The sequence below is a fragment of the Molothrus aeneus genome, chromosome 5, assembly GCF_037042795.1.
Source record: "Molothrus aeneus isolate 106 chromosome 5, BPBGC_Maene_1.0, whole genome shotgun sequence".
NCBI classification, from domain to species: domain Eukaryota; kingdom Metazoa; phylum Chordata; class Aves; order Passeriformes; family Icteridae; genus Molothrus; species Molothrus aeneus.
This window is the reverse complement of record NC_089650.1, coordinates 655,694-682,631: the sequence shown is the minus strand read 5'-3', so window position 1 is coordinate 682,631 and position 26,938 is coordinate 655,694. Positions and strand designations below refer to the sequence as shown.

Sequence of the window (26,938 nt, the reverse complement as noted above, 5' to 3'; positions counted from 1 at the left end):
TTTTCTTTTTCTTATTGTATTTTACTTTGGTCGAACAAAAATACATTACTTGGCATTCTAATGTTTTTTATAGCACTGTCTGTCACTCTTGTCTGTAATCAAGCCAGGTTTAGGAATAATTCCATTACCCTGCAAAAAATGTCACCCAATTTTTCTATTTTGACATAATAATAATCATTGCTGAAATCCAGAAGTCCAGCTTTGCACCAGATAAAAACATCTGGGGGTGTGTGCAGAATTACCCAGGTTATTTTGTTAAGGTGGAAGACAAGTGTTTGATTTCCTATCGTGTTTTTGTGCTTGGGATTCTAAGTTCAGGGGAAAATACCAGTTAAAACAAAAGAAAAAAACCAAAGAAAAGGCACACCAAAAAAAACAAAAAAAAAAAAAACAAAAAAAAAAAAACAAACCCCAAAAAACCCCATAAAAAAACGAACTGAACCCCTATTCACTTGTTTGCCCAGTTTGGTTAGTGGTGGTTGAGTGTTAAGTGAAGATGGTCTTCAGGTTTTTTTTATTAGTGAATATTAGATCCAAAATAAAATATAGCTATAAAATTGCTCTTTATTTTCATGATAGAAGCGAATGTCTTGTGGATGGGAATAATTTCTTCAGAGACAAAGTGGATGATGTTCTCTGATCATGTCACACTAATTTTCCAGTTTATCAGTCACTGCAGTTCCAAGCTGGAGTGACAAGCTGGTATCACATTTGATCTTCATGTGTGTGATAGCAGCTCTCAGGTTTGGGTCCATGGGAGCTGCAGCCCCTGCCTTGGCTGGGCAGAGCTGTGCCAGCAGCACTTGGGTGATAACATTTCTTTCTCCTCTGCTTCCACAGGATGAAGTGGCCCAGCCTCTGAACCTTTCAGCCAAACCCAAGACATCTGATGGCAAATCTCCCACGTCCCCCACCTCTCCTCACATGCCAGCTCTGAGAATAAACAGTGGGGCCAGCTCACTAAAGTCCTCCGTGCCAGCAACATTAGCCAGTCCTTCGGCCAGAGCCAACACAATAGGTGAGCTCAGCCCTGTGTGTGTCCCACCCAGCCCTCTGTGTGTCCCCCTCAGAACCAGGGGTAGCTCCTGTTGGGAAGGGGTTCTTATCAGCCCTGCCCACAGCTGCCCAGGGTGCCCATCATGCTCCAGCTGGTTGGTGTGGGTGCAGAAGCTCAGAGACTTTCCTTTCAGGAGGGATATCTTAGCTTCTACAGAGTCAGAAAACAAAGGCCTGTGTCATTTCAGATGCTGCTTTAACTTCTGATGAATGCTGGTTTTTAATGGTACACATACAGTGACCTGCTGATGGTGGGCAGTGGAGACCCTTGATATTGTACCCTGTCATCTAAAAGTGATGGATGAGCTTTCAGAAACAAACTTTTAACCTAAAGTTAAAAATCTACATCTTTCCAAAATTACGAGTTCAATCCTTAGTCCATCCAAATGCTGATTGCAATATTATTTTACCTTGGTGTAATAAGCAAAGCAATCACCAGGTTCATTCAAGGAAACCCCAGATTTATTGCCCTGTGTTGCAAAAAGTCTTGACTGGCTGTTTTTAACATCGTTCCAGAAAATAGTGATAGTTCCTCCTCCTGCCAAAATGATGTCTTTGCCTAAGGACCATCTAAATAGTAACAGTCTTACAGGTAATTTCATAACTCTCATGTGTTCCAGGGACTGTCCTCTGTGTGTGTAAGGAAAATGTGCACACACCCCATTCCTGATCCTTCTAAAATGTTGTATTCCATGAAGGGATTGAGTATAACCTGGATCAAGGCTCCATTGTGTAAATCAAGCTCTGTTTTGGGAATTGAGTGAGGCAGATGTACTTTTTCTGCTGTCTCCTAGAGCATCTCCTGCCTTGCCACTTTCAGGGGTAGCACAGAAAACCCCAAAAGAAGCCCTAGGTCAAACCTATCAGAAGCTGTGTCTGTGATACAGCCGTGCTGTGCAGTGATATTTATTTGGTATGACACATTAGAGTCATACAAATATTTTTTAAATATCACATTACTAATTGTTAATGTCTCTGTTGTTATTAACCCTACACTCTTTAACTGTGATGCACAGTAATGTATTTTATATTCAATTTGCTTGACCCTGCTGCTCTCCATGCACTGTGCATTGAATTTCATTTTTTTTTCGCATTAGATTTTTGTCCTTACGTAGAGGGAACGTTGTATTTCCATGGGAAGTTAAGCATCTGACTCACATTTCAGCAGCAAGACATCTCTTGTTCTCCCCTCTCCAATCCTCTTTCCCTGCACACCTGCTATTTTCCACGGGTTTGAGACCCCTGCAATTTACTTCTTCTAACAAGGTGCAGATTTTGAAATGCTGTACCTTTAATGAGTGATAATGTAATTGGATAAAAGCTGGGAGGATGAACAGAGCTTTAAAGGTCACTCTTGTAAGAAGAATTAATGTGTTATACCATTAAGCAACCATGGAAAACTGTGGAGCAAAAGATAACATATTTAAGTTATTGTTAATGACATAGAGTTCACTGCTGTATATCTCTCTGCTACAAATATAGAAAGTGACTTTTTGAGGTTGCAGAGCAGTATCACTGTGCATGCTGTATGTGTAAGATAAGCTGTCTTTAGCTGGTGCAGGAGCTGGATGGACACTCCTAGCAAAGGTTTAAGCAAAGGTTTATCCTTAACTGGAGGACTGCAAGAAGGAAAAGCTCCTGGACTGCCTGCACAGTCTCCTGCTCACTGCTGGGTCAGATCCAGCAAGCAGGGCTCATGGCCATGGTGAAACTCTGGTGAGCTTGGGTGAAATCCCACGTCACCCTCCAGCAGGAGCACACCAGAGAAACTTTGGTGATGTTTTTAGCAAAGCTACAGTGGTCCCTAACGTGGCAGGGAAGCTGGATCCCTTTCTCATCCTGAGGGATAAATCCTCCACAAAGAGCCCCTGGGAAGCACTCAGCCCCTTGTCAGGCACCTCCACCTCTGGATTGATGGAGCTGTCAGTGTGGTTGTGTTCACAGGAGTCCGAGGGAAGAGACCAGGATCTGACTCCATGTTTCACAAGGCTGATTTATTATTTTATGACATATATTACATTAAAACTATACTAAAAGAATAGAAGAAAGGATTTCATCAGAAGGCCAGCTAAGAATAGAAAAAGAAGGAATGAATAACAAAGGTTTGTGGCTCGGGCTCTCTGTCCGAGCCAGCTGGGCTGTGATTGGCCATTAATTAGAAACAACCACATGAGCCCAATCCCAGATGCACCTGCTGCATTCCACAGCAGCAGATAACCATTGGTTACATTTTGCTCCTGAGGCCTCTCAGCCTCTCAGGAGGAAAAATCCTAAGGAAAGGATTTAGGATTTTCCTTTCCATAAAAGATGTCTGTGACATGTCAGCACGAGGCACAGGCTGTCTGTCCCGGGTGTGCACAGCCCTCCTTGCTGCATGCAGCTGGGCTGTGTCCCTTTGTACCACCCCTAGCTGCAAATTAAACTTTCTCTGTGCTCAGGCCCCTTGGCTCCCATGGCAAGGAGAAATGCTGTGTATTGCTCATCTTTCTGTGGGGACAGGAGCCCAGAGCCTCAGGGATTATCAGCAGGGCTGCACTCAGGCATTGCAGCTCCTCAGCCCTTGCCTGAGCCATCCCCACAGCACAGAAATGGTGCTACAGACTGAGCAGTCACAAATGTCATGGCTCCATGGATGACTTTAAATCCAAGCTTTTCTTTTTGGGAGCAGGCATATGTCCGTGTACTAAAAACAGAAACAACTTCTCCCTGCTCTTTGCCATTATCTGCAACATCTCTGTGCTAGTTTGGCAATCCTTGGAACTAAGTTCATTTTATGTAATGCAGTTCCCCTCTCTGTCAATAATTCACCACCTACCCTAAACAACAATAATTTACATTCAACTCGCTTCTATATTAATCATTTCCCTGCACACCAGCATCTTGGCAGCTACTGAAAAACATAAGGAGTGCTTGCTTTTATTCACTGTCATGTGCCAAACTGTCTCAAAGATAGCAGTATTCAGGAAAAGCCAAATAGTCTGGAGAAGGGCATGAATTCCAGCTCCTAGGCAAATTTGGCTCTGTTACAGACTGAAAGTATTATACCTAGACAACAGCAAAAGCAGCACTAATACTGCTGTTTGTTTGTTTATTTGCTTCCTTTTTTAATTTATTCTGACTACATGCAAGGTTGATCAGATGCAAAGGTTAACAGATGCAAACTGGGGAAGAAATCAGGCAAGTTGGTAAAATGGAGGTTAAGAAAAGGAAAAAAAAGAAAAATCAGCTGTGCTGGTGCAGGCTATATTCTTCCTTATGCTGGGAAAACTGGAATTACTGGAATTCCATTGGCTGGGAATTACTGAACTGGGTCATTTGATAAAAGCAAGGTGGATCAAGTTGTTTCATACAAAACTCTCAGGGTTCCAGGGGTTTTAGCCAAAAGCTAGCTGTTAGTGCAATTAGCAACAGTCCAACTGCACAGGAACTTTTCTTTCGAGCTATTTTTCTCCAAGGAAGATGGGAATATCAGTCCCACTCTCTCCACAGTCAAGAAAAACCAACAATAAAACCCCAGACCAAGCTAAAATCCTGACAGCAGCGCAGCACTGAACTAATCTGACATCAGCTTCTTCCCCAGAAATGTTTCAAGCAGCAAGACAATGTCCTGCGTTTTTGGCAATCAGCAGATCAGATAGAAGAGTCTAGCAATACAACAGGGATGTGTAATCTGACATGATTAGACAAGGCTCTTTAGGAACAGAACATTCATAATTGAGACAAAGAAAGAGTATTAATAACACTTTCCTAACACGGCAGTTAGCCATTTTATATTTCCTTTCTTTAATCTTAGTGTTTTTCAACAAATCATGGGATTTAATAGCGTGTTTTGGCAGATTAGAGGATTTATGGCCCAGATGTTTTTTGTTCTAAAAATGGATTAGGGTGTAAAGTTTGCTGGAATCCATGGAACATGTTGAGGCAAGCCGGTCATTTTGTGTGTGATTAGTGCCTGCCTTCTGTCTCACAGTCCCTCCATCTGTCACAATTCACCAATGGATCTGGTTAGATTTAGCCTCATGTCACAAACAGAAGTCCCTTTTCTGGGCAATTTCATATTACAGATTCATTTTATGCTGTTTTTATGCCCTAGTTAAAAGACAGAAAGAAGTGTGTGTGTGTGTGTGTGTGTGTGTGTGTGTGTGTGTGTGCACACGTGTGGGGATGTGCAGGGGGAGAGGGAGGTTGATAGATATTAGCCTCTGCTTTAATATCTGAGAAATAGACTGGGGCTTGGAGTCTCCCATCAGTATTCTACCCTACAAATCACATGCAGATCATAATAAGTATAATCTACGGTACGCTAAAGGAAAAAAATGACAAAGTGTCACATTTAAAATTAAATAGTATTAGCTGGGCCGGTGATGCTTGTAACATTTTAAAAGGAAATAATTCAGTGACTACTAAGGCTAAGCCCTAGGCTGTGAATTTGCAGCAAAACAGTGGACATTTGACCTACTATTAGCAGCATGAATAGGAGTGGGAATGTAGGTCCGTGTAGCTGTGGTTTCTTGTACATTTATGAATGACAGGTGGTGGTGGGGAGTGTTCAGTGGATGAGGTTTTTCTTCCCAGCCATTATGCATTTCATATGTATAGCAAACCACCGCCACCTGTGGTTTATTTTAATGTATTCACAAGTTGGAGAAGGGGAAGAATGAAACGGTCTGTTTTGAAGAGTTTGGGATTGCTGGCACGATCAAAGCTTCCCCTGACTCGTACCCAGCTCCATCCTGCTGCATGCAGAGCACAGGGCCAGCCTCTGCAGTGTCAGGGAAATATTGAGACTAATGGGATCAAATAGCAGCAGTGAGGATTTTGGCACTGAGGTTTCCCAGGCTCTGTGTCCAGGTGGCTCTATCATAACAACAGCAGAATTGCAGAGCGCACACAGGTTGGTGGGCATTGCCTTTTAACTCCTTCTCATTAATAATGATAAACTGCGTCCCACTGCTGGGAGCTGAAGTGTTTTCCTGTGACTTTCTGGTTTTTAAGGCACCCTTTCTTCTGTCCTGTCCCAGGTTATTTAAATGACCACGATGCTGTCACCAAGGCCATCCAGGAGGCGCGGCAGATGAAGGAGCAGCTACGGAGGGAGCAGCAGGTGCTGGATGGGAAGGTGGCCGTGGTCAACAGCCTGGGTCTCAATAACTGCAGGACAGAAAAAGTGAGTTTCCCAGACTCCTTCTGCAAAGGGTCAGAGTGTTCTGTTGCCTCTCCCCACAGATACACAGCTTCTTCCTCCCTTCTCGTCCTCCTTATTCTATTTTTCCTTCCCCGTTTTTGAAAGAGAATAGTTCAAAAACAGTGAAAAGCCAAAAGATGACATGACAGAGAGACCTGAGACCCCTGGGGGAGAGTGGGGAGGAGGCAGAGATGCTTAAAGCCCTCACGAGAACTTTGGAGACCACTAATTTTCTGTTCCAGCCTGTCAACATGTATTAAGGGAAGGTGATCTTGGAAATCTCTGGGTCTAAGTGGAAATCTTGCTTTATGGAAATGCTTACATGTGTTTGTGAGATGAGCTGGATTTGAAAATATTCAAGCTTCTTTAGGAACATAAGCTTTGCTGATACTCAGGCTCAGCTTCTGGGTATTTAGCCTCGTGAGGTCGTCATAGATGATATTTTGTGACCATTGCAATGTAGCACTGTCACATCACGTTAGATGACTGAACAGAATTGAAAAGCAGAGAATTGACAGCACAAACTGCACCAAATATTTGCAGTGAAACTTAGAGGCGGCAGAACGTACAGGCCTTACCACTGTCTGCTCTTGGACTGGCCTGTGAAGCTGTGCTGTAACAAAATACCAACAAAGTGGGTATTCTCTAGTGAAATTCGTGTGTGCTCTCACTGCCGTGCCTGTCAGTGAGGTTGGGGTTTGCTTCTTTCCTCAGTGAGTGCCTGATGTCTCTGTGTACACCTTATGGAGGATAAATAGACCTGCCAGTGCTTGCTGCCACATTCCCTGTGAGCTGTCCTTACAATGCTGCCACCCAGGATACACAGCTCAGCTCTGTTCTCATCTCAGTGTGCTTAGCAAGGCTTCCCCTTGCTCCTCTCCTTCCCTGCTATATTTTCTGGGGTGATACAGTACAAGGTTGTCACATTTGGTGTCAGCTACATTTAACTGAGAGCACTTCCACTGTAAGGTCTTGTGCAGTTCACTGAGACAGGCAGGCAGATAGATTGAATAAAAATGATCAGCTATTTAGCAGAAACTTGAAACCCAGTCATCCTGGGAAGCTTGCGAGTCAAACAATATTGTCCAGAACGAGCAGATTGCTGATTTGGATGGCTTTCCATTGTGCCTGGTTTTAGATGGAGTTTGATCAATAAGCTGTGAGAAGCCAGCAGCCTGTGTAATGAATGTTAAGTGTCCGTGTGAGTCTCTCACCGCTGCACTGTTATTTCCATCGGCCTGTCCCGGGTGCCAGTGATGTAGGAATGACTCCAGTTCCATCCCTTTCTGGAGAGGAAGGGGAAGGAGAAAAGAGGTCAGTGTAGTGGGTATGTGGCAGTACCTCCACTCTGTCTCAGGAGAGCCAGGGTGCTGCTGTGGGGAGAGAGAAAGAGAGGGCTGGAGCATGTTTATGGTGTTCCACAGAGAAGAGCACCAGAAGGGAAAAGGGAAAAGCAGAGTGTCAGATATAAGAAGTGATCACAAGCACAAAGGAATTTATATTCAAATATTTAAGCATTCTTGAAAGGATGCTCGGAGCAGAAATTCCTTTTCTATGCTCCCCATGTAGAAATGACTTTAACACTCAGGCAGATGCTAATGCAAAGTGACTCCAGCTATTCCTCGCAAGCATAGCTAAATTGCCCTTATTTGTTAAGCGCATTGAATTCAGCTGTGGATACAGCAGTTGGTTGCATTCAGAACATTCAGAAAGCATCTGTACCCTTTTTTTTCTTTTTCCTTTTTTTTAATCCTCCAAAGCAGAGACAACTGTACCTATCTTCCCCCCTCTCCTCCCTTGTGCTGGCTGGGAATTGTCAAGTGACAACCGACCAAATCCTTTTGGACAGGAAGCCTTCATCCTGAGTTCTATATACTTGCAAAGCAGGCCTTGTTGGTTGGATCAGGAAGCCCATTAAAAGCACTTTGATGGTATGGAAATTCATCTTCATGAAGCACCCAGGCCCCTAAGCAGCATGCTGTTTAGCTGTGGTTACAGATCAGTCATTCACATCGGAGGGCAGTAATTGTGCTGACGGCTTGTTCGGCAGTGGAAGCACATAAAATAATCCCAGGCCCTCCACCATGGCATTGCCAGTTAATCTTCTTTAATACAGATCAGCTGTTGTTCTAACACATGACTTTATGCTGGCTCTAGTGACTCTGCACAGCCTTTTGATTAAGTAACAGGAGTGGAACCATCTGCATTCACTTTATTCTGTTACTTTCCTATTCTTGGGATTCTCCTTATTCCTTCTGTTTTCACTTCACACCCTCAACCTCAGCTGAAGTTTATTTTCCTCTCTAATTCATACCTCCTGCTAGGCTCGTGGAGGGCAGACAGGAGTTCTTTTACAAGGTAGCAGGAAGAAAAAATGGTTTGCTCAATAGAGAATTTTTCTAAAGCAGCTGTAGGCTTTGGGGGTTTTGATACAATTAATGCCAGAACTTTATTGGGGCTCACTGATTTGAACTCGACGGTCTCAGAAATGTTTTCCAACCTAATTGGTTCTGTGATTTATTTTAATGTGTGATGTTCATATCCAGACAAACAATCCAGCCTCTCTAAAGTTTGTGTATTTTTGCTCTTGGACATTAAGGTTTTTTTACTAAGAGCAAGATTTGAGAGGACAGCGAGTATTGCCATTTTTAATTAATCTTTATTCTGGTTCTCTCTGTTTTCAGAGGCAGAGAATGAGATAGTTTGGAATTTGGTTGGCAAGAAATAGTGCTACAGTTTTTTTACAGAGTTTCCCTTTTCAGCAGCTCAAGGTCCCACCACAGGACTTAGTGGCAGCCCCTGAACTTTGGAGACATCCTGTCTGTCACTTTTGCTTCCTGACCAGAGAATTGGAGATGGGGGGTGGAATTAAGATGTAATTATTTTATTTTATCCTAATGTATATCTGTAGATCCCTGGGCATATTAGTACTTAGAAATGCACATTATATTTATAGGTAACAAACACTTGTTGGGGCTATCCCAGATTTTTCTCCCTTCTTTGCTGCAGTGGGAAGTGTACTTTTGGAGGCCTGTTATTCCCTGATGAGCTTTTTATTGCAAGAATTGCTTCTGCAGCCTTCCAGTGAGGGGGCTCTGTGCCATTCCCAGCATTTATTGGAGACTCTTGGTGGGGACTTGTCTGTCAGGGGTAGCTGGGCTGGCTTGGGGCTGGAAATCATCTTTGGGAGTCTCTGTTGAAGCTCTTTGGGCTCTTCAGATGTGTCCTGTTTTCTTGCTGATGTTCCCAGAGGGGTTGATCCCTGTGGACAGCCAGACATGCCAGCTAAGGCAGGAGTCAGACAGGAATTTTGTGGAAGTAGAGACAAGCTGTGTAAAGGGAGTCATACATAAGAAAAGATTTTTAAAAACGGCTAAGATGATTTGGGTGAGTCACTTTTTGGGCATCCAACTTGGACCATCTTGACGGCTTTGATTTTCAGAGGATTACAGTAAAAACTTTGAGCATCACTGTGAACACGGATTTCACTAAAGCCTATTTTAATTGCAAATGCAGTAAAACATATTTTTACATTACTTTTCTTGGAAACACTTCCTTGTATAAATGAGAAGAGTGTGTTTTTGTGGTTTCTTGGAAACCCGAGAGCATAGCTTTATATGTAATTGTCATCTACAGTTAATTATAGCTTGATACATCTCATACATAAACAGTGTTACCTGGGGTAAACAGCACAACAGGCAGGGAGCCCTGGCCTCTCTGCTCAGCCCCAGAGCAGCCAGGGAGGTGTACACAAGCACAAAGAGCCAGCAGGGTGTGCATGCACCCAGCCTGCTGGGCACTCTGCAGGGGCAGCACCCAAACATGCACATGGCCAGGCACAGATCCCCGCTGCTCCTGCTCAGGGCTGTACAGAGGAGGAGCAGGGCACACAGGCAGCACCTCCTCCTCCTTGTCACTGCTTTCTGAGTGCTGGCCAGCTGTGTGAGGACACCCCAGGAGCCTTTCTGATGTGCAGGGATGGAGCTGCATTCCCAGCTGAGTGCATCCCAGTACATCCCCCCTTCCCTTGCTGGGGCTGAACCTGCACTGCAAGTTCTCCCTGTTACTGCTTGCAGTGTGTCCTTTTAAAAGGCTCTGACATGTACTTGTCTGCTGGCTTGTGACTAAAGAGCTATTTGTAACAATATTTACTGCCGCGTTGTGAGCCAGCCCATTACTCATCCTCATGGAGCACGGGGTTCAGGATGCCTTTGCTCCCGTTCCCAATCCCCCCTCCTCCCTCCATCCTCCCCACTCCCACCCCCAGCTCTCCCTCTTCCCCTTAAGAAAGTGCCAAACGTGGGATGACAGTGACCAATGTTGACTTAATGTGGATGTTTAATAATGAAAAAAGTGTGTCGGTTCCAGCGCTGCTTACAAATGGCAGGAAGTGTCTCGGGTGGCAGCCCTGCAATAATTTTACATCCATCATCCCCTCTGATGCCTCGCTGGCTGCCTGATGGATGGGGAGAGCACAGTTAACTCTTAGGACACCACTGTGATCTGCTGAGCTGAAATGGATTTCGGCCCTGCTCTCCCCTTGGGAAGAAGGGCAGTATTAAGGATCTCAATCCCGCAGCTCCTGCTGCCTTTGAGAAATAAAACACTGGAGCTCACTTTACTGAACACACATGGAGGAGCTGGTTTAATTCATTGCATTTAAATTTTTCTTGCAGTAGAGAATTTTGCTTCAATAACTTCTTTTTTTGCTTCCCCTAATGGTTAGATTTGAACCAGAAAGTCAAGAGAAGGTTGCAGGACAGAAGGGCAGGCAGGAGAAGAAAAGAGAAGGGTTGGCACAACAGAGGAACCCTGGCCTTGCTGCAGACACTGAGAGGCCGTGGGTCAGGCTAGGCTGAGGAAGTTGTGATGATTGAAACTGAGACCTGGTGCAAGCAGGAGAAGCCCACTGAAAATTACCCCAGAGGCACAGTACTGACATCATAAGCCAGATCACTTTGCAGGAGTTGAAACCTGCCCAGGTTCATAATCTCTGTCGTATTTTACTGGAAAATTTTACTTCAGCATTCTCAGAGGCTGTGTGAGGCACAGATACTACACACACTTCTCCCTGGAAGCCCAGCAGACCTGATGGATACACCCTGCAGCCCACTCTGTGAAACCTCAGCGGAGCTGGTCAGTGCAATGGTGCTCTTGTTCTCTCCTGCAGGGTGAGCAGAGATCCCTTGGCACAGTGTGGGACCGGGCTGTGTCCTGCAGCAGTGACCTGCACATCCCCCTTAGTACCCTTCTCCCTACTCTCTGTCTGAGTTTGTTTCCCTTTGCCAGCAGAAATTCCTGTGTGGGGATTGCAGTCCTCTTTGTGGGTGCTGTCAGCACAAAGTTCTGAAAGCGTGTCCCGAGTCAAGCAGGTCTCATGTCATCACCCACCCATCACCAGGTGTCAGACTTCAGTCAGCAGCCCCAACAGGGTGGTGCATGGTCGAGGAGCCCTGTTCAACAGGGCTGCTGCACCCACTGCCATTTCTCCTGAAACTTGGCACAAATTTAATTTAAAAAACACAGGTCAGGCTTGCATGCTGCAAGGATCAAAATTGGTTTTGCCCAACACAGAGTAATAAACACTTTGATTTACTTCACCTGAAAGTTTATCCACTTATTATCTGTCCCCCCCCCCCCTTTTTTTTTTTCTTTTTTGCCATTTGCTTTGTGGAGCTTGTGTATATTTATATTTACAGCCTCTCCATCTAATGGCCACATGCCTTGTTTTCACAGATGGCCAGTGGAAGAACTCCCCTCCCCCTTTTCCTTTAGCAGAGCCTGCCTTTGGTTTTGCTGCTTTTGTCACAGTGCCACTACTCTCAGTTGCAAGTGCCTACGCATGAGAGGGAGAGAGATTCTGCAGGGAGGACTTCTTTTATTCCCCCAAAGATTTTAGCTCTTCATTTTAAAACACTGCTTTTTCCCCCACCTGATTGACCATCATTTATTAAATGCCCAGTTCCATCTTTTAAAGACAAGCTATGGATATTTCTGGGTGTCCTCAGTGCCTTGTGGTGGCGGGGATGCATAGGCAGGGTTGGCTATAAAGAACAAAGCCTGCAGAGGGAGGGATGGGTTCTGCCCACGGATGTGTGTGTGTGAAAGTCCAGCCGAGGTTCAGGAGAGCAGCAGTCAAGGGGAGAACCTTAGGTCCAGGCAGGTGCTGAACTCCAAATGGGAATTCAGACTTGGTTCACTCCGAGGGGCAGAGATTGGGAGCATTCACAGCCCAGGGTGGGTCAGGGAGCACTGCAGCTGTTTATGCTCTTGTGGAAGTTTTATGAAACCCAATAAAGATGCATAAACTTCCTCCTGAAAGTAAAACCATACAAGTGATGTGGAGTCCTTGTTACGACTTCGGAGCTTTTGGAGTCGTTGGGTTTAAGTTCTAAGCCGTGCCCCACAGCCATGAGATCTTATTACTTCCTGAGATTTTTTATTATTTTTATGTGATCACATGGCTCAAGTCACTGGGGCTTTCAGCTCATTTGGGGACTCAGCATCAGTGCAGTATACCTCTCTCCAGTGTAATAGAGGCTGGGCCTGGTTCTTCTCTGATTTGTGTCCATTTGGGCTCCTGAGGGCTCAGCCTGACCTGTTCAGCAGGGCTGGAAGAAGTGTAAGCACAGGTACAGCAGCCTTCATCATTTCAGTACCTGCAGAATTTGAATTCCTTCTAGGGAAAAATGGGGAAAAAGTATTCTGTAGTGGCTATATTGCTGCTGTGCACTTGAGTCACCCATTGTTAGTTAAACAATTGCCAGGAAAGCAGGGTCTGTGTTCTTGCTTTCTCTTTGCATGCATGCAGACCCTCCTTCCCAGGAAATCCTGTGTGGGTTGTGATTTTCCTCTTGTTTCATTTTAGTGTGCCACCCCTGTCCCCCAGCTGGTGCTTCCTTTCCAGGCTGATCAGCTGTACCAGCTTTCTGACTCGCTGGGAAGACCCTGATTAAAATTTCCATGGCACATTTCATCCAGAGACCTCAGAACTCCTCACAGTGGTGGGAAAGCATCACTGTCTCCATCCCGTGGAGTTCAGGAAATTAAGGTGCAGTGGCTGAACAGTTCACAGAGAGTTGCAGGCCATGTCAGCCCAAGGATCAGTCTGGATGAGAAACTGGGTCATGGAACTCTTAACCTATTTGCAGTCGGCAGATTACAGCTGGATCTGCTTGAGGTCAGTGCCTCTGCTCTAACAACTTTCCTGAGAAGGAAACAGCATCTCAGCATTCTGCTTTGATTTCCTTTTCCTTTTTATTCCTTCTTCAAAATCATGGGCAGGGCCAGTCCTGTGTGCATTTTCATGTGAAAGTCCTGACTTGCTGTCTCTGAGAGAGCATCACGAGGGAAAAGCAGGACCTCAGTGTCCTCCAGAATTGCTGCTTCCCATCCATTTGTTTCCAAGCCAAATAATACACTTTATGAATGAAGTCATTCTTTCTCAAACAAAGAATTAATAAAAGAAAAGAAAAAAAAAACCCACCTTAGGGGCCTGACCCTTGCCAGGTTATTGAGGATTTTCCTCTTTTTATTTCAGTGGGCTCTGTCATGCCTTCAGTGCTTTTAAAGACACTGACTTGAGAACCCTTAGAAACTGAGGCCCTGTGTCCACAATGCACAACAAAGAGAAATGAATGTGTAAGTTGCAGCAGATTCTCTCTGTGAATTGGTGTCTGTTCCTGAGAGGGCAGTAATTAAATGTCTTCATGGTCATTCTGATCTTTTCCCTATACCTCCCCATAAGGAACTCTCTGCTGAGTCTGTGTGACCCTTCATGTAAGATTGCAAACCAGGGACAGTGATTTCTGGGCACTATTGAGGCAATTTGGGTTTTAATAACTGCTGTAAACCAAAAGGTATGGTTCCAGCTGATGCAGCCCCAGCTTAGACTGCATGTCATAATTTTGAAAGGAGTACCATAAAATCAGGAAGAGCCACATATAAAGACTGTTCTTTTATTTTCTTGTTTCTAATGCTGCTTTTAGATTCTGTGGGTGGATTATTCCATGAAAAATAGAGATCTTGGATAAGCAAGATTGAAAAGGCTGAGGGGGTGGTGAATGCATTGTTTCTTCATACTCAACTTTGATGGAACAACAAAAAATCTCCCAAATGATAACTTGCTGTGGCATTATAAATAATCTTTCATCTTCTTTGGTGGTCCACAGAGTTTATATAATTGGAAGGCTAAAGCCTTTCTTTGTTGTTTCTTGCGTTTTCATTAGTACAGTAGAAGACTATAAAATTGTGCAGCCAGAAGGGGTTTAACAATTACTGAGTCAACATTTGAAAGCCTCACTCTATTTTATCATTTATGCATGTGCTTTTTATGAGTTTTACAGCCCTGCAGGCGTTGCTTAAGCAAGGTCCATTGCAGTGGTGGATCTATAACTGCTTTTTTTTATTTTGCTCTCCTTGGTGCCCTGTGCCATCAGCAAGTCACAATTCCACACTCATAAAGAAATTACAGGCTTGAGATGGTAATTTTTGTGGAAGATTCAGGAGTGCTAATTTCAGTTACTAAAATGTTTATCAGCCTTTCTAAGGAGCCTTTGGCAAATCCCATAATGTGTGACTCAGTTTCCCTTCTGGTAAGCTGTTAATAATCCTGCCTTTCTTTGTGAAATGTGGGTAATTCAGTGATGAGTGAAGAGCACTTGGGGACACATAAAAACCCAAATCTCTCTGAAAGAAGCTGGCAATTGTCTTGCAGCAGGTAGAGGTGTGGCAGGATCTGGGCCATAGCAAGGCTTGGGCAGAGTGCACAGCACCTGTTGTGGAGCACCGTGGCATTCATGGGCAGGAGCAGAGCCTGCAGTGCAGATAATCCATCCTGTGCCAAGCTCTGGGCACAGCTCTCACTGCTGCCAGCTGTTCCCTGAGTTCTCCCAGCTCTCCACCATCCCTCATGCCTGCCTACCTTTTGTTCTCCAAGCTTGGTGGGACTCTGGGGGAAAGTGTAGAGCTCAGCCTATTCTGATGTTTGCTATCACAAGAGGCAGAGGGATTGCACACAAAGATTACCTTTACAAAGTCTTCATTTGTGCTGGATGGAGCATAGGACACTTCACTTCTCGGAGAGCTGAGGAGAACACCACAGGGTTGAATGGATAACACCTGGTGCCACCACCTTGTCTAATAATTCAGTATGTTTTTCTGTCATAAACTGAACTTTTATTGTGCAATCATAGCAATTAATCTGCCCAAAACTTTAAGATCTGGTGCATATTGAGCAGGGCATGTGTTGGAAGGGGTGATATTTACAGGCCCTTGCTCATGTGCCTCAGTACCATGAACCCCATCAGATGCTGCCACAGGTCCTGCTCATCAATCTCAGATAAAAACTACCTCCTCAAAACCCAAATCTATTTGAACATACCACCTTTAGCATTTAGATATGGGAAATAGCTGGACATACTGTAGTTGGAGGGGAAGGGAAGAAATGAGACACACAAAAGGACGGTAGCAGGCAACCATCTGTTTCTTTTTAGTTTATTGACATTGAGCAAAGGTAGCAGGCCGTGTCCATCTGTGTGTGGGGAATTCCTAGGTGCAAGAGGTGATCAGCAAGCTTCTCCTTGCAGTCCCTAGGTAACTGTGTTTGGCACTCTCCACCTTTCTTTTTGCCTGGCCCTTCAGTTCCCTTGGGATGTGGAAAGCAGGAATGTGAAGTTATGGTCCTGAATGTGAAGTTATGGTCCTGAACTCCTCCTCTGGAACTGGCTCTTTCTCTGCAGGCATCAGAACAGAGAGAAGTATTCCTGTCAGGGAAAGCAGGGGTAGAGTGAGGAGAGCAGCAGAGGAGAGAATCCTGCTCCAGTGGCAGTGCAAAACTGGATTATGCCATGGGGAAATGGCTCCTGCCAGAGCACTGCAGGGATTGCCAGGCAGCCCAGGCTGGAGGATGGCTCTAGAGGGAGCAGGGAGCCAGGCCATGTGCCCAGGCCATGTGCCCAGCCCTCGCAGGATGGCCCCAGGGGGAGCAGGGAGCCAGGCCATGTGCCCAGCCCTCGCAGGATGGCTCTAGAGGGAGCAGGGAGCCAGGCCATGTGCCCAGGCCATGTGCCCAGCCCTCGCAGGATGGCTCCAGAGGGAGCAGGGAGCCAGGCCTTGTGCCCAGACCATGTGCCCAGCCTGCCCAGGGTTGCAGTCCCCTTAGATGGAGGTGTGGGATGCTCCCAGTGCCCCCTGAGCCCTGGTGCTGGGGGAGCAGGGAGGACAGGAGGCGAAGCCAGCAGGATGTTTTTGTTCCTCAGACCTTCCAAGGGCTTGCTTCACTTTCATCTAGTAGTGGGAGGAGTTCTGGCAAACAGGATCAGGCTGTTCTACATATGTTTTGACTCTTCTTGTTTTATGTTTCTTCTATGAAAGAGACTGCAACCAAGTTCTTGTCATTTTTTAGATCAATGTTTTGTTAAACTACGACAGCTATCCATGACAGAGAGCCAAGTAACTTTTGCAGCTGACCACAAAACTGAGTCTGACTTGTGGTGCTTAGTCATTTCTTATATTTTTTTTTTACATGACATACTCCATGTGTGTATGTGTTTTTGTTCTTTTAAATATAATTAGGGCATTTGTAGAAGTTATGGTGCAAATCAGTCTTCTGTGGCAGGTTAATTTCTTTGATTAATAAAGTTTTAGAAACTTCTCATCACATTGTGGCTGTTGATGAAACCTCTCTGGTTATACTTTGAACAATTGAGCTATTTTGAGATTGCATGCTCTCTACAGTATTATCTTCTCTGGTTTACCCATTAGAATTTTAAATGATCCAGTCAACAGAGCTCTTGCTGCCCCTCCAGAGAGTCTCTCCTACAATCCAATAGAAATGATCATTAGGAAACCCTTCAGGAAGAAATAAAATACTTATGAAATGTCTTGCAGCCTTCTGAGGTCTGATACAAAATTCAGAAATTTGGAATCCCTTTCTGTTTAACAAGAGATGGCTATGTTTCATGTTTCTTCTCCTGGAAGGACAGGAGTGCTCCTTGCTGTTTGTTTTTGCTGCTTTGTGCTGTCTAATTTTTAGAATTGCTTGTCTCACAAGTTGAGTCAGGCTCTGACCAAGGAACCAAACCTGGGCTAGGTCAGGCTCCCAAAGAGCCATAGCTGGGCTGTGCCTTGCAGGACTCTGGCATTATGAAGTTGACAGTAAATAGATTTTTTTTTTTCTGAAGAAAAAACTGTTGACTTCCATCATATATCTGCAATCAATTTGGAAGAAATACAAATTCAGCTTAGTCCTGACTTTTTGACTTCTGACAGGCTGCTTTGGAAATGAGAGCTGAGTTAAAAACGGTGGATCAAAGAGCTGGGAGAAGCTAAATGCCTGGCTAGTTGAGGTGCTTATTTGAAGGTTCTCCAAGTTTTCTGGATCTGCTGTGCCTGGTAGTGTTATGGAAACCATTTTCCTTGGATAGGCTGAGTGTGCTGCATGAGCTCTTCCTGCAAAAGCCAGGAGGATAACTCCTCTTGCATGCTGAAGTGTCAGGGTGTAGACAAAGCACCAGGAGTGTAAAAGGGATTTGTAATGAAGATGAATGTGAGGAATAGGAAAGTTAACCTCATGTTCCCTAAACTCTGAAAATACAAAGTTGAGCACATTAGCCTTGTTTCTAACTGTTCCTGAGAAAATCTTTGTGCGGTGACTTACATGAATTTGAACCATTCTTTGAATTGCAGATGCAGGGACATCACTTTGCAGGAAGCATTTCTGTATTTGCATTGTTCTCTTTTCTGTTTTCCTGTGTAACACATCCCAGTGACATTATTAGGCTACGTGAAACAGTTGCCATGTGGAAACTGAAAGTTTTTTTAGTTTATTGATCTTTTACAGCCAGCAGGAGTAGAATAGAGCAAGGAAACAGAAATCTTTTCTTTCAGGAAGAAGCTCAAAAGAATTTTTTCGACTGGAGCCGCTTCATTATCATGCCACATCATTTCATTTTCTTAGCTTTGCAAAAGGCACAGTGCCTGAGATTTTGAAATGTTAGTATTGCTTCCCTGAAAGATTTATTTTTAAACATATGATTGTCAGGAAGAAAGAGTGCTCATGAGCAGAAGTCATTGGGAAAACAAAAACAGTTGGAAAATGGAACACCTTTGTGTTTGTAAAGTCAAATTCTGGGGGAAGCGAGGTGTTTTGAAGAGGACATTGGAATGAATTGCCCTAGCATGTTGTTCTGGCAGTCTTTAGACAGATTAATTGGCAGCACACAGCAGCCTGTTGCAATCCAGGGTTCACAGTTAGTTCTGACCACATGAGTGATGGACGGGGTGTTAGCAGGGTTGGACAAAACAGTCTGGACAAGAACACAAACTGCTGCCCAAGGATCATGCTTAATTCAGGCTGAACCTTTCCCAAGGCCTGAGTCAGTTTGAACTGTAGGATGTTTTTTCTTGCCCTATGGGCTGCTTCCTAAAATACTGCCTTGTAAAAAAGAAACAGAGCAAAGCCATGCATGTCTCTGCACTTGGATTGCAGGCTAGAAATAGAGTGCTACAGTAAATGCATTGCAAAAGAGCATGTGTCACCTAAACTTCAGGCCAGCTTTGCAGCCCCAGGAACACAGAGAGTTGAAGTTTTCTTCAGATGTGCAGCCAGTTTTATCATGCCTAACTAAGCCAATCTTTTCAACACTATGGAGTTTGCTTATCACTAGTTAATGAGCAAGTTTTGAAAAGGACTTTATGGCAGAGTCTGTAACCCTGTCTCTTCCAGAAGAAGCATTGTTATTTATTCTTCAATACATGGCTCAGTAAACTCTTGTGTATAGTTATCTAGCTTCCCTAAAAACCTCCTAAATAATGTCCAAACTTTGGAGTTACAACATTTAATTATTTTCCTGATCCAAATCCTGTCATCCTGCCCATATAGGACAAAACCACACTGGAGACCCTGACCCAGCAGCTGGCAGTAAAGCAGAGTGAAGATGGGAAGTTCAGCCATGCAATGATGGATTTCAACATGAGTGGAGATTCTGATGGTCAGTACCAATGATTTTACTGATTTCCAGGTTTGTGTGTGTGTGTCAATGGGATCTGAGGGAGAATCCAGTGCTTTGGAGGCCCATGAGGAATACGAGCTGTTAGCAATAAATGGCTATGAAACAAGGCAGGAGGAAGTGATTCATCGTGGGGTGTTTTAAGTCTGGAGATGATTTTTAACCTTCCCTCTGTCCACTGAAGGTCTCAAGATGGGACCAAAAATGTATTTCTGATAATAGAAGGGACTAAAGGAGGCAAATATATGTTGGGTAAATGAGATCACATAGGGAAGCCATGAAGTGTAGGCCTGATCCTCCATAAGTGCTGTGTGCTCTGCATCTGTGGGGGCTTTACTGGTTTGATGAAGTGAGCACAATGTTTATTTGTTTCTCTGTTATTGCATATATTGTTAAGGAGATGTAATCACGAAAACAGACAAGTATGTAAATTTTGCTAGTTAGAGAATTGCTTAAGAAGAAATGCCCAGTATTGCCATCTATCACACCCTTTCTATCACAGAAACGTGTCACTCTGGTTTTTTAAGATTTTCTAAGCCTTCTGATGTTGACATTCTTGTAGTGAACTTTCTCACACACTTTCTGTAAATAACTCATAGTTTTGCATTCCTTTATAGAAGAAGAGAAAGTTGATAGACTGTTAGTTTGACCAGTGTCATTGGGGAGGTGGCACTGTCACCCTCCAATCCACTGGCACTCTTAGAAAACTATAAATGTTGGAGTCAGAAAATAAACTTCCCTTTTCCTTCACCTTGAGAACAGTGGTGTGCGCTTGTGTTTTTTTGTGTCCTATAGTGACAGAAATGTAGAAGAAAGGTGACATAATATGACCAGCATTCTGTAAGCAAGAAAGGATGAAAACAAAAAGTAAACCTGCTTGATAAATACATATTTGGTTTATGTAATTAAGCAGTAAAAGATGGCTTAGAAAAGCTATGTTACAAAGCATAACACTTTGTATTTAAAAGCAATGAAAACTCCTGATCAGGTGCGTGATGCTGAATTAATGGAATAACTAAACGTGGCAATATAAGATGTATGAACCATTACATGTTGTGAATGCTGCCTCATGGGGCGTGCAGCAGCTGAGCTGGGTGCTGCTGGCAGAGGAGTGGAGCCCTTTTCCTTGCCTTGCAGGGAGCGCGGGGGTGTCGGAGTCGCGGATCTACCGGGAGTCGCGCGGGCGCGGCAGCAACGAGCCGCACATCAAGCGCCCCATGAACGCCTTCATGGTGTGGGCCAAGGACGAGCGCAGGAAGATCCTACAGGCCTTCCCCGACATGCACAACTCCAACATCAGCAAGATCCTAGGTAAGAGTGAGTTGGAGAAGGTTCTGACCGAGCTCAGCCGAGCGCCTGACAGAACAGAATTGCTGCTTTTTCTCTCACCCTTCAGTCACTGCACCAAGAACAGCGATGGGAGCTTCCCCTGTGCTGCCCAGCAGTGTGGATTAACCACACTGAAATATTCTATGTAATTATTGAGGTTGTGGTGGCAATTTTGCCATACACAGGGGAGAGATGGAGTAGCCTGTAGTTCCCAGGTTTTCCTTTTTAGACATGGGGGTTACGTTTCTCCTTTTCCAGAGAGCAGTAACTTCACCAGACTGCCAAAGCTTCTCCAGTAGTGGTTTAGCCAGTTCATCTGTCAGTTCTCTCAGGCCCTGCAGATGCATCTCAGCAGGCCCCACAGATTTGTGCACCTGGTTACTTATTCTAGCATTAATTCTCCTATTTAAATATAGATTAGCCTGTTAATGGGGAGGGAGTCATAAAGTTCTTATATTTTTGTAGTGTAGAGCTTTAACGCACTCTTTGTTGGTGGCTGCTTGAGGGCCCACAATGTAATTGTGGGAAATCAGTATTTATCCGCTCATAGAGATTGTATTCTTTTTTAAAGGAGCTGAACCCCCTTTAAATAGCCCTTAATTCACTTCATTAGGGTTCGTGAGTTTTGCTTGGAGAAGAATTAAGAGTGAACTTAGATTCATTTCAGAGGCAACCAGCTATCACCCAAACCTGATCTTCTCCTACACTTGGTGGTTCTTCATTCTTTGTACATTGAAAAGAATTTTAAAAAAACCCTGATTTCCATATTGTCTGCTCTTCACGTCCTGATCACTATCTGTCTCAAGCATCCTCTGCTGAATCTCATGCCAAATTCTTCCAACTGGTCAGTATTTGATCAGGTTCTCAGGACCATGTTCTGTCCAAAGTTACTCCTCTGTACTGTGCTGGAGGATGCAGTAGGTGCCAGTGAGGCTCACTGAGGCCAGTGAATTACATCTCAGCAGAAAAATAATATATCTGCAACCAAATTAGAAAGAATTTTTTTTTTACCAATAAAAACAGCTACAGGACCTAACCATCCTTCAGGCCAGTAGCTAAGCAGGGAACATGTTTACCTGTGCTGCAGATCTCACTGGTTTTGCAGGCTGCTCAAGAGATGCAGTGCAGTTTTAATGGCAGCATTAACCAGCTGCAGGGCTGGTAAATATGCCAGGTTTAGACTGGTCAGAGGTTTGAGGCTTCCCTTGATTAGAGTGGTATTATGAAAAGTTAGCAGGGGGCAAGTGGGAATGAGATAAATTGGTTGGAGAAGCAAAATGTATTGCCACGGATGGCAGATGTGATGATATTAACCCATGATTTAAAGGGTGGTACGAGATGATTGGATTAGCTATGGGAACAGGATTAGAAGGCTAAATTGGCTATGTTGATGGCAGTAGAACCTTATACTGGTTAAAAGTGATTATACTGGTCAGAGGTGTATGATGTGATTAGCCGGAGGACAGGGCAGTAATAGTTTTGGTCTGGTTCTAAATTGAGAGTAGACCTGGTTAAACCTGTTTTTAAGTAATCAGCCTCAGAAATCTACAAGATCATTCTGAATGGCCCTTTTCATATAGAAAGTACAAAGGGAGCTTGATGTTTTCCCTCTTAACTGATTGTTTTGGATAACAACCTCCGACAGCACGCTGCTAATTCATTCTGCTTAAAACAGGCGCTTGAGCTGGGCTGACATTTTACGCAGTCTCTGGGGATCCTGGTTGACATTTTAAAGGGCTTCTAAGCATTTTATAATACCCTAAAATCTGGTTTTAATAAGCCATTCTGCTGAAATTGTTAACATAAGGAATCACCTTTTACTATTTGGCGCTAGATCAGGGAGATATGGAGACATCTTTTTCTGATTAGATATACAGTAGTTGGAGTAAAATGTGCAAATTCATTACAGATCCTGTTGAGGTGACAGACAGTATAGCTGACTCCAAACTCTCTGTTTTGCTGCCAGATATGGGGAAAAGCAAGGTCTGAGACAGTGAAAGATGATGTTTCTATTTCTTTACAGCATCACATTTGATTTTTTTTCTCATTCTACATGTGCGATAGAGAGGGATGTCCTGGCATCTTCCTTCTTGACAGAAACATATTACAAAGTTCTTCCCTTAGCTGCAAAAGGCCAGGCTTTTGAAGCCAGCAGGGAGCTGTCTGCTAACTGGCACAGGGTGACCAATTAAATCTCACAGTTCAACCAGATATTAGGGTGTCCTTATTAGGAAGCCACAATTTCTCTTTCCCATTTTTCCAGCAGCACTGCTACACGTTGAGGTCACAGAGCTTGTTGTCACACAGAGTAACTTAGATAGAGTTCTACCAGTCCAGGGTCATTTTTATAGTAAAATGAGAGGAGGTGCCCTTCCCAGCACTAGAATTCTCTGGGGATTATGTTTGACACTGTGGTATTATGTTTTGAGCATAAAAATGAGATACACGGATTTGTCACTAAATTCATCTGTGCATACGTTTGTCATCCATCTGTTCATTGCAACTTAAACTTGTGGATAATGGTTTTTTTAGTAAATTGTTAAAAAGTGCTAAAATGGGACTGCTGGACCCTGTCAATTTAATAATGCATTGTTTAGATATTTCGGTAAATATTTTAATTAATTTCACTGAGAAATCTACGTAAAGATTTTAGGAAAAAAATGAAGTTAATGACTAGCTTCAGAAATTCTCTTGGAATGTATACATGTTTACATGAATGTGTACTCATACCTATACATTCCATGAAGGGTTGGTCTATGTGAGAATGTTTTTAAGCATAAAATCCGCCTGATTCAGGTACTCAGGTTGAAAAATGTCAGTCTAATGCACTGAAAGTTAGAGAATATTGCAAACAGCTGAAAAGTCTTGTCAGAGAAACTTGGCTTAAAAGCAGCAGTGAGCAGAGCTCTGAACCTTGCACGTGTGTGCCTGGAGCACAAGTGTCTGGGCAGGGGTGAGGGCATCTCTCTTCTTCCCTGGACTCAAAGATTTGCCCTCTCCAGATGTGCTGCCAGTCACACACAGCTGTGTGAGCACAGCTCTGGCTGCCCTGGCTCAGCTGAGGGGCAGGAGCTTTGCTTGGTGCTGCAAAGCCTTTGAATTTGGGGTTTTTTCCTAAATACTTGGGCCACCACATCAGGGGGAGTTGTGCTGGCATCCTGCTTGTGGTTTTGCATGCAGCCAGGGAGGGGAATGGACTCCTGTTTCATGGTCAAGCAGAAAAGCCCTGCATGCCTGACCCACTCAAAGCTTCCCAGCACGGATGGTGAGCAGGGAGCTCCCTCAGGTTGGTGTGCAGTCACTGTGTCATCCACCCCCGAGTCCGGGAGGAAAGTCAGTGTCATTTTTCCAGCCACTGTCTTTGCCAGGAAAAGCTGGGAATAGTTTCTGTGCAGGAGCCCCAAGCTGCTGAGCAGGGTCCTGGTCCCAGGGGTGCTGCCCTGTGAGGCACCAGTGCCCAGGCACTCTGTGTGGCATTAGAGGGGATGTGCAGGAGTTCCAGTCCAGACCCTAAAAGCCATCTAGTCATGCAGTTATGGTGCTGGGCCTAAGCTAATATCAATGCCATTAAACTCCTTCCCATTCCAGGGCTAGCTGGGGGATCTCTGCATGCTGTAAACAGGATGAAAAATTATGGGTTTGAGTTAAAAGCAGTGTTTGCTGAGAAAGGCATGCCCACTGCCCTTCTCAGGACAAAGACATCACTGTTCATACACTGCTTATCTCTGGATGTGTGGGCAGCTGGTACCAGCTCTTCTCTCTGGAAGCCCATGGAATAAAGATCCAAAGAGTAACGGGGAAAATGGTGTCCCCGGATCCTAAGGGGCCTTTCTAGAGGGAATGAAAGTGTTTTCTTTCCTGGGGAAAGGATAACTGTGCTCCCTCTACTGCAAGTCTTGGGGGTACAGTGGGATAAGACCAGCCTGAGGAGCAGCATGAGCTGACCATAAAAAATGAGGAACAAGAGGAAGTCAAGTATGACATATGGCATTATGAACCCATTAAATTGAGAAACTATTCAAACATTTTTCCAGTGGGAAACTTGACTATTTTCCAATAAAGTTTTCTTTCTAGGCCACAGGTTTCACAGCTTGAACTATTCCTGTTATTTGAAATGTATCTTACCCTGAAGCACTTCTATATTTAATGGAAAAATAAAATGGGGCAACTGATTCCAGAACTTTTACTTTCTGCTCCCATATTATATCCTTTAAGAAATACTAGTTTATAACTTTCAGCAGGCAGTTGAAAACAATTTTGAAGTCTTTAGTATATCCCTATCTCAAATATCCAGGTTAGCATAGTCAGAAATCAGGGCTCCCAGCAATGAAGCCATAGTGCAGCTCCTGGGAGAGATGTGCCAGTAGCCCAGTGCTTTTCCCTTCATGATACAGTAAATTCTTTCAGTTGGGGCTGGCAGTGTTTCCCAGCACTTGGTCCTGGAGTTAAAACCCCACTGACACATCTGGGATAGTTTATAGCTTTCAGAGGCATTGCTTTAGGGTCTTTGCAGGCTCGTGTACCTGACTGCAGAACATTTACAGTCAGTTCCTCTCCTGACCACCAGCCTGGGAGCCAGAAAGACACAGTGTTTGTCAGAAGGATTAGGCTGTGGACTTCTGCAGATCTGATGCCTCGATCCAGCCGTGGATCACAGACAGCAGCATGTGGAGTGGAGCCTTCCATGAGCAGGAGCTGTGAGCAGGCACGTGGCCAGGGGAAATGTGGGGCCACAGCAGAGCAGACTCTGTGTGTCCATCCCTCCAAAATACACTGCCTTCTTTCCTGGAACAAAGTGTCAGGGTTGCCATTGTCAGGATCATGGTTTTACTGCCCATCTGAAAGGCTTTGTAAGGTAGATAAATTTCAGTAAAATATTGGGTCAAAATTTCCAGTGCCACCTCTCTGTGCATCTTGGCCATCCCCAGGACGTTTATGAGTCAAACACAAACAAGAGCAGAACCCTGTCTAGAAGCTCTGACAGATTCCCAGCCCGAAGCCAAATGGCCTTGGGTGTCTTCTTCTGGGTGACCTACTTGTTCCCCTGCCTTGGCAGCGTTTGGGGACGAGTGGCATCTCATCTCTTTTTTTTCTCTTGTTTTCTGTGTTTTGGTGGCAGGATCTCGCTGGAAAGCTATGACAAACCTAGAGAAGCAGCCATACTACGAGGAGCAGGCCCGGCTGAGCAAGCAGCACCTGGAGAAGTACCCAGACTACAAGTACAAGCCGCGGCCCAAGCGCACGTGCCTGGTGGACGGCAAGAAGCTGCGCATCGGCGAGTACAAGGCCATCATGCGCAACCGGCGCCAGGAGATGAGGCAGTACTTCAACGTCGGGTAGGGCACCTCCCACACGCCCCTCCCTTCCAAAAACTAGCCAGAATCGGGGGGAAATCTTCATTCTTTATTGTAGTTTATTGGAGAGAGCGTTAGGTGTTGCTGACAGGAAATGAGAGCTGTGTTGCACAGCAAAGTGTTCCAGGAGGAGGCTGGGCAGCTTCAGGAACCTTATCGTTGGCTCTGCTTTACACTCAACACCTCAGCCACTTGTCTCATTTCCACTCTGATCATGAGAAAAAAGGCTTTAAGATTTTCCAATGAAACTTATTTCTAAAGAAATGTGCCATGTGGGCACAAGCTCTGCTGCCCAGGAGGGTCCCGTAGTGCAGGGGTTTGCAGATGGACACGTAGCGGTCATAGCACATGATGGTCAGGAGGGAAAACTCTGCTGAGGTGAAGAACAGAAAGAAAAAGAGCTGTGCAGCGCATCCTGTGTAGGAGATGTCCCTGGTGTCCCAGAGGGAATTGTGCATGGCTTTGGGGACAGTGGTGCAGATGGAGCCCAGGTCACTGAGGGCCAGGTTGAAGAAATAAGTCTTCTAGTAATAAGTCTTCTAGTAAAGCCTTACAGCTATTGAGAGGCCTCAGAGAGAGTATCTGAAGGATTCTGTGGTAGTGCCTCAGGATCCAAAAGCAAAAAAAGTTGGCATTCAGTAGGATCTGTGGCAAGTGGTCTGCAAAAGGACTGCTGAGCACACTGAACTTGAGCTGAAATATGGACATGGCTCAGTTCATTGATGCCAAGCTGTGTTTCCATCATGTCTGCATTGTTCATTTCTCCTTCCAGGGAGTGTCTTACAGTCCAGCAAGTTAAATCCTTTCTCTTGAGCAGAAATTTTAAGGCCAGTTCTGATAAACAGCTAATAGATCAGAATGTTACAATATGATTAGAATAAAATATGCCTAGAAGACTAGCATATATTTTCCCTCTGCAGATATTCCTTGGTGTTGGTTACAGCAGATCAAAAAGAATCCAAAGTAATCAAATATTACACGATATTTCTGTACTCACATGTGAA

The 26,938-nt window shown here is 44.5% G+C and overlaps 1 protein-coding gene across 1 annotated transcript in view; it reads left to right on the top strand.

The window, feature by feature from the left end:
• SOX5 (SRY-box transcription factor 5) overlaps positions 1 to 26,938 on the top strand; it is a 279,452-nt gene that overhangs the window by 243,760 nt on the left and 8,754 nt on the right. Inside the window, exons 10-14 of the mRNA XM_066549577.1 lie at positions 841 to 1,018; positions 6,078 to 6,223; positions 19,125 to 19,233; positions 20,389 to 20,562; positions 25,700 to 25,916. Of these exons, the coding sequence (XP_066405674.1) occupies positions 841 to 1,018; positions 6,078 to 6,223; positions 19,125 to 19,233; positions 20,389 to 20,562; positions 25,700 to 25,916 (824 nt within the window). The remainder of the gene's footprint in view (positions 1 to 840; positions 1,019 to 6,077; positions 6,224 to 19,124; positions 19,234 to 20,388; positions 20,563 to 25,699; positions 25,917 to 26,938) is intronic.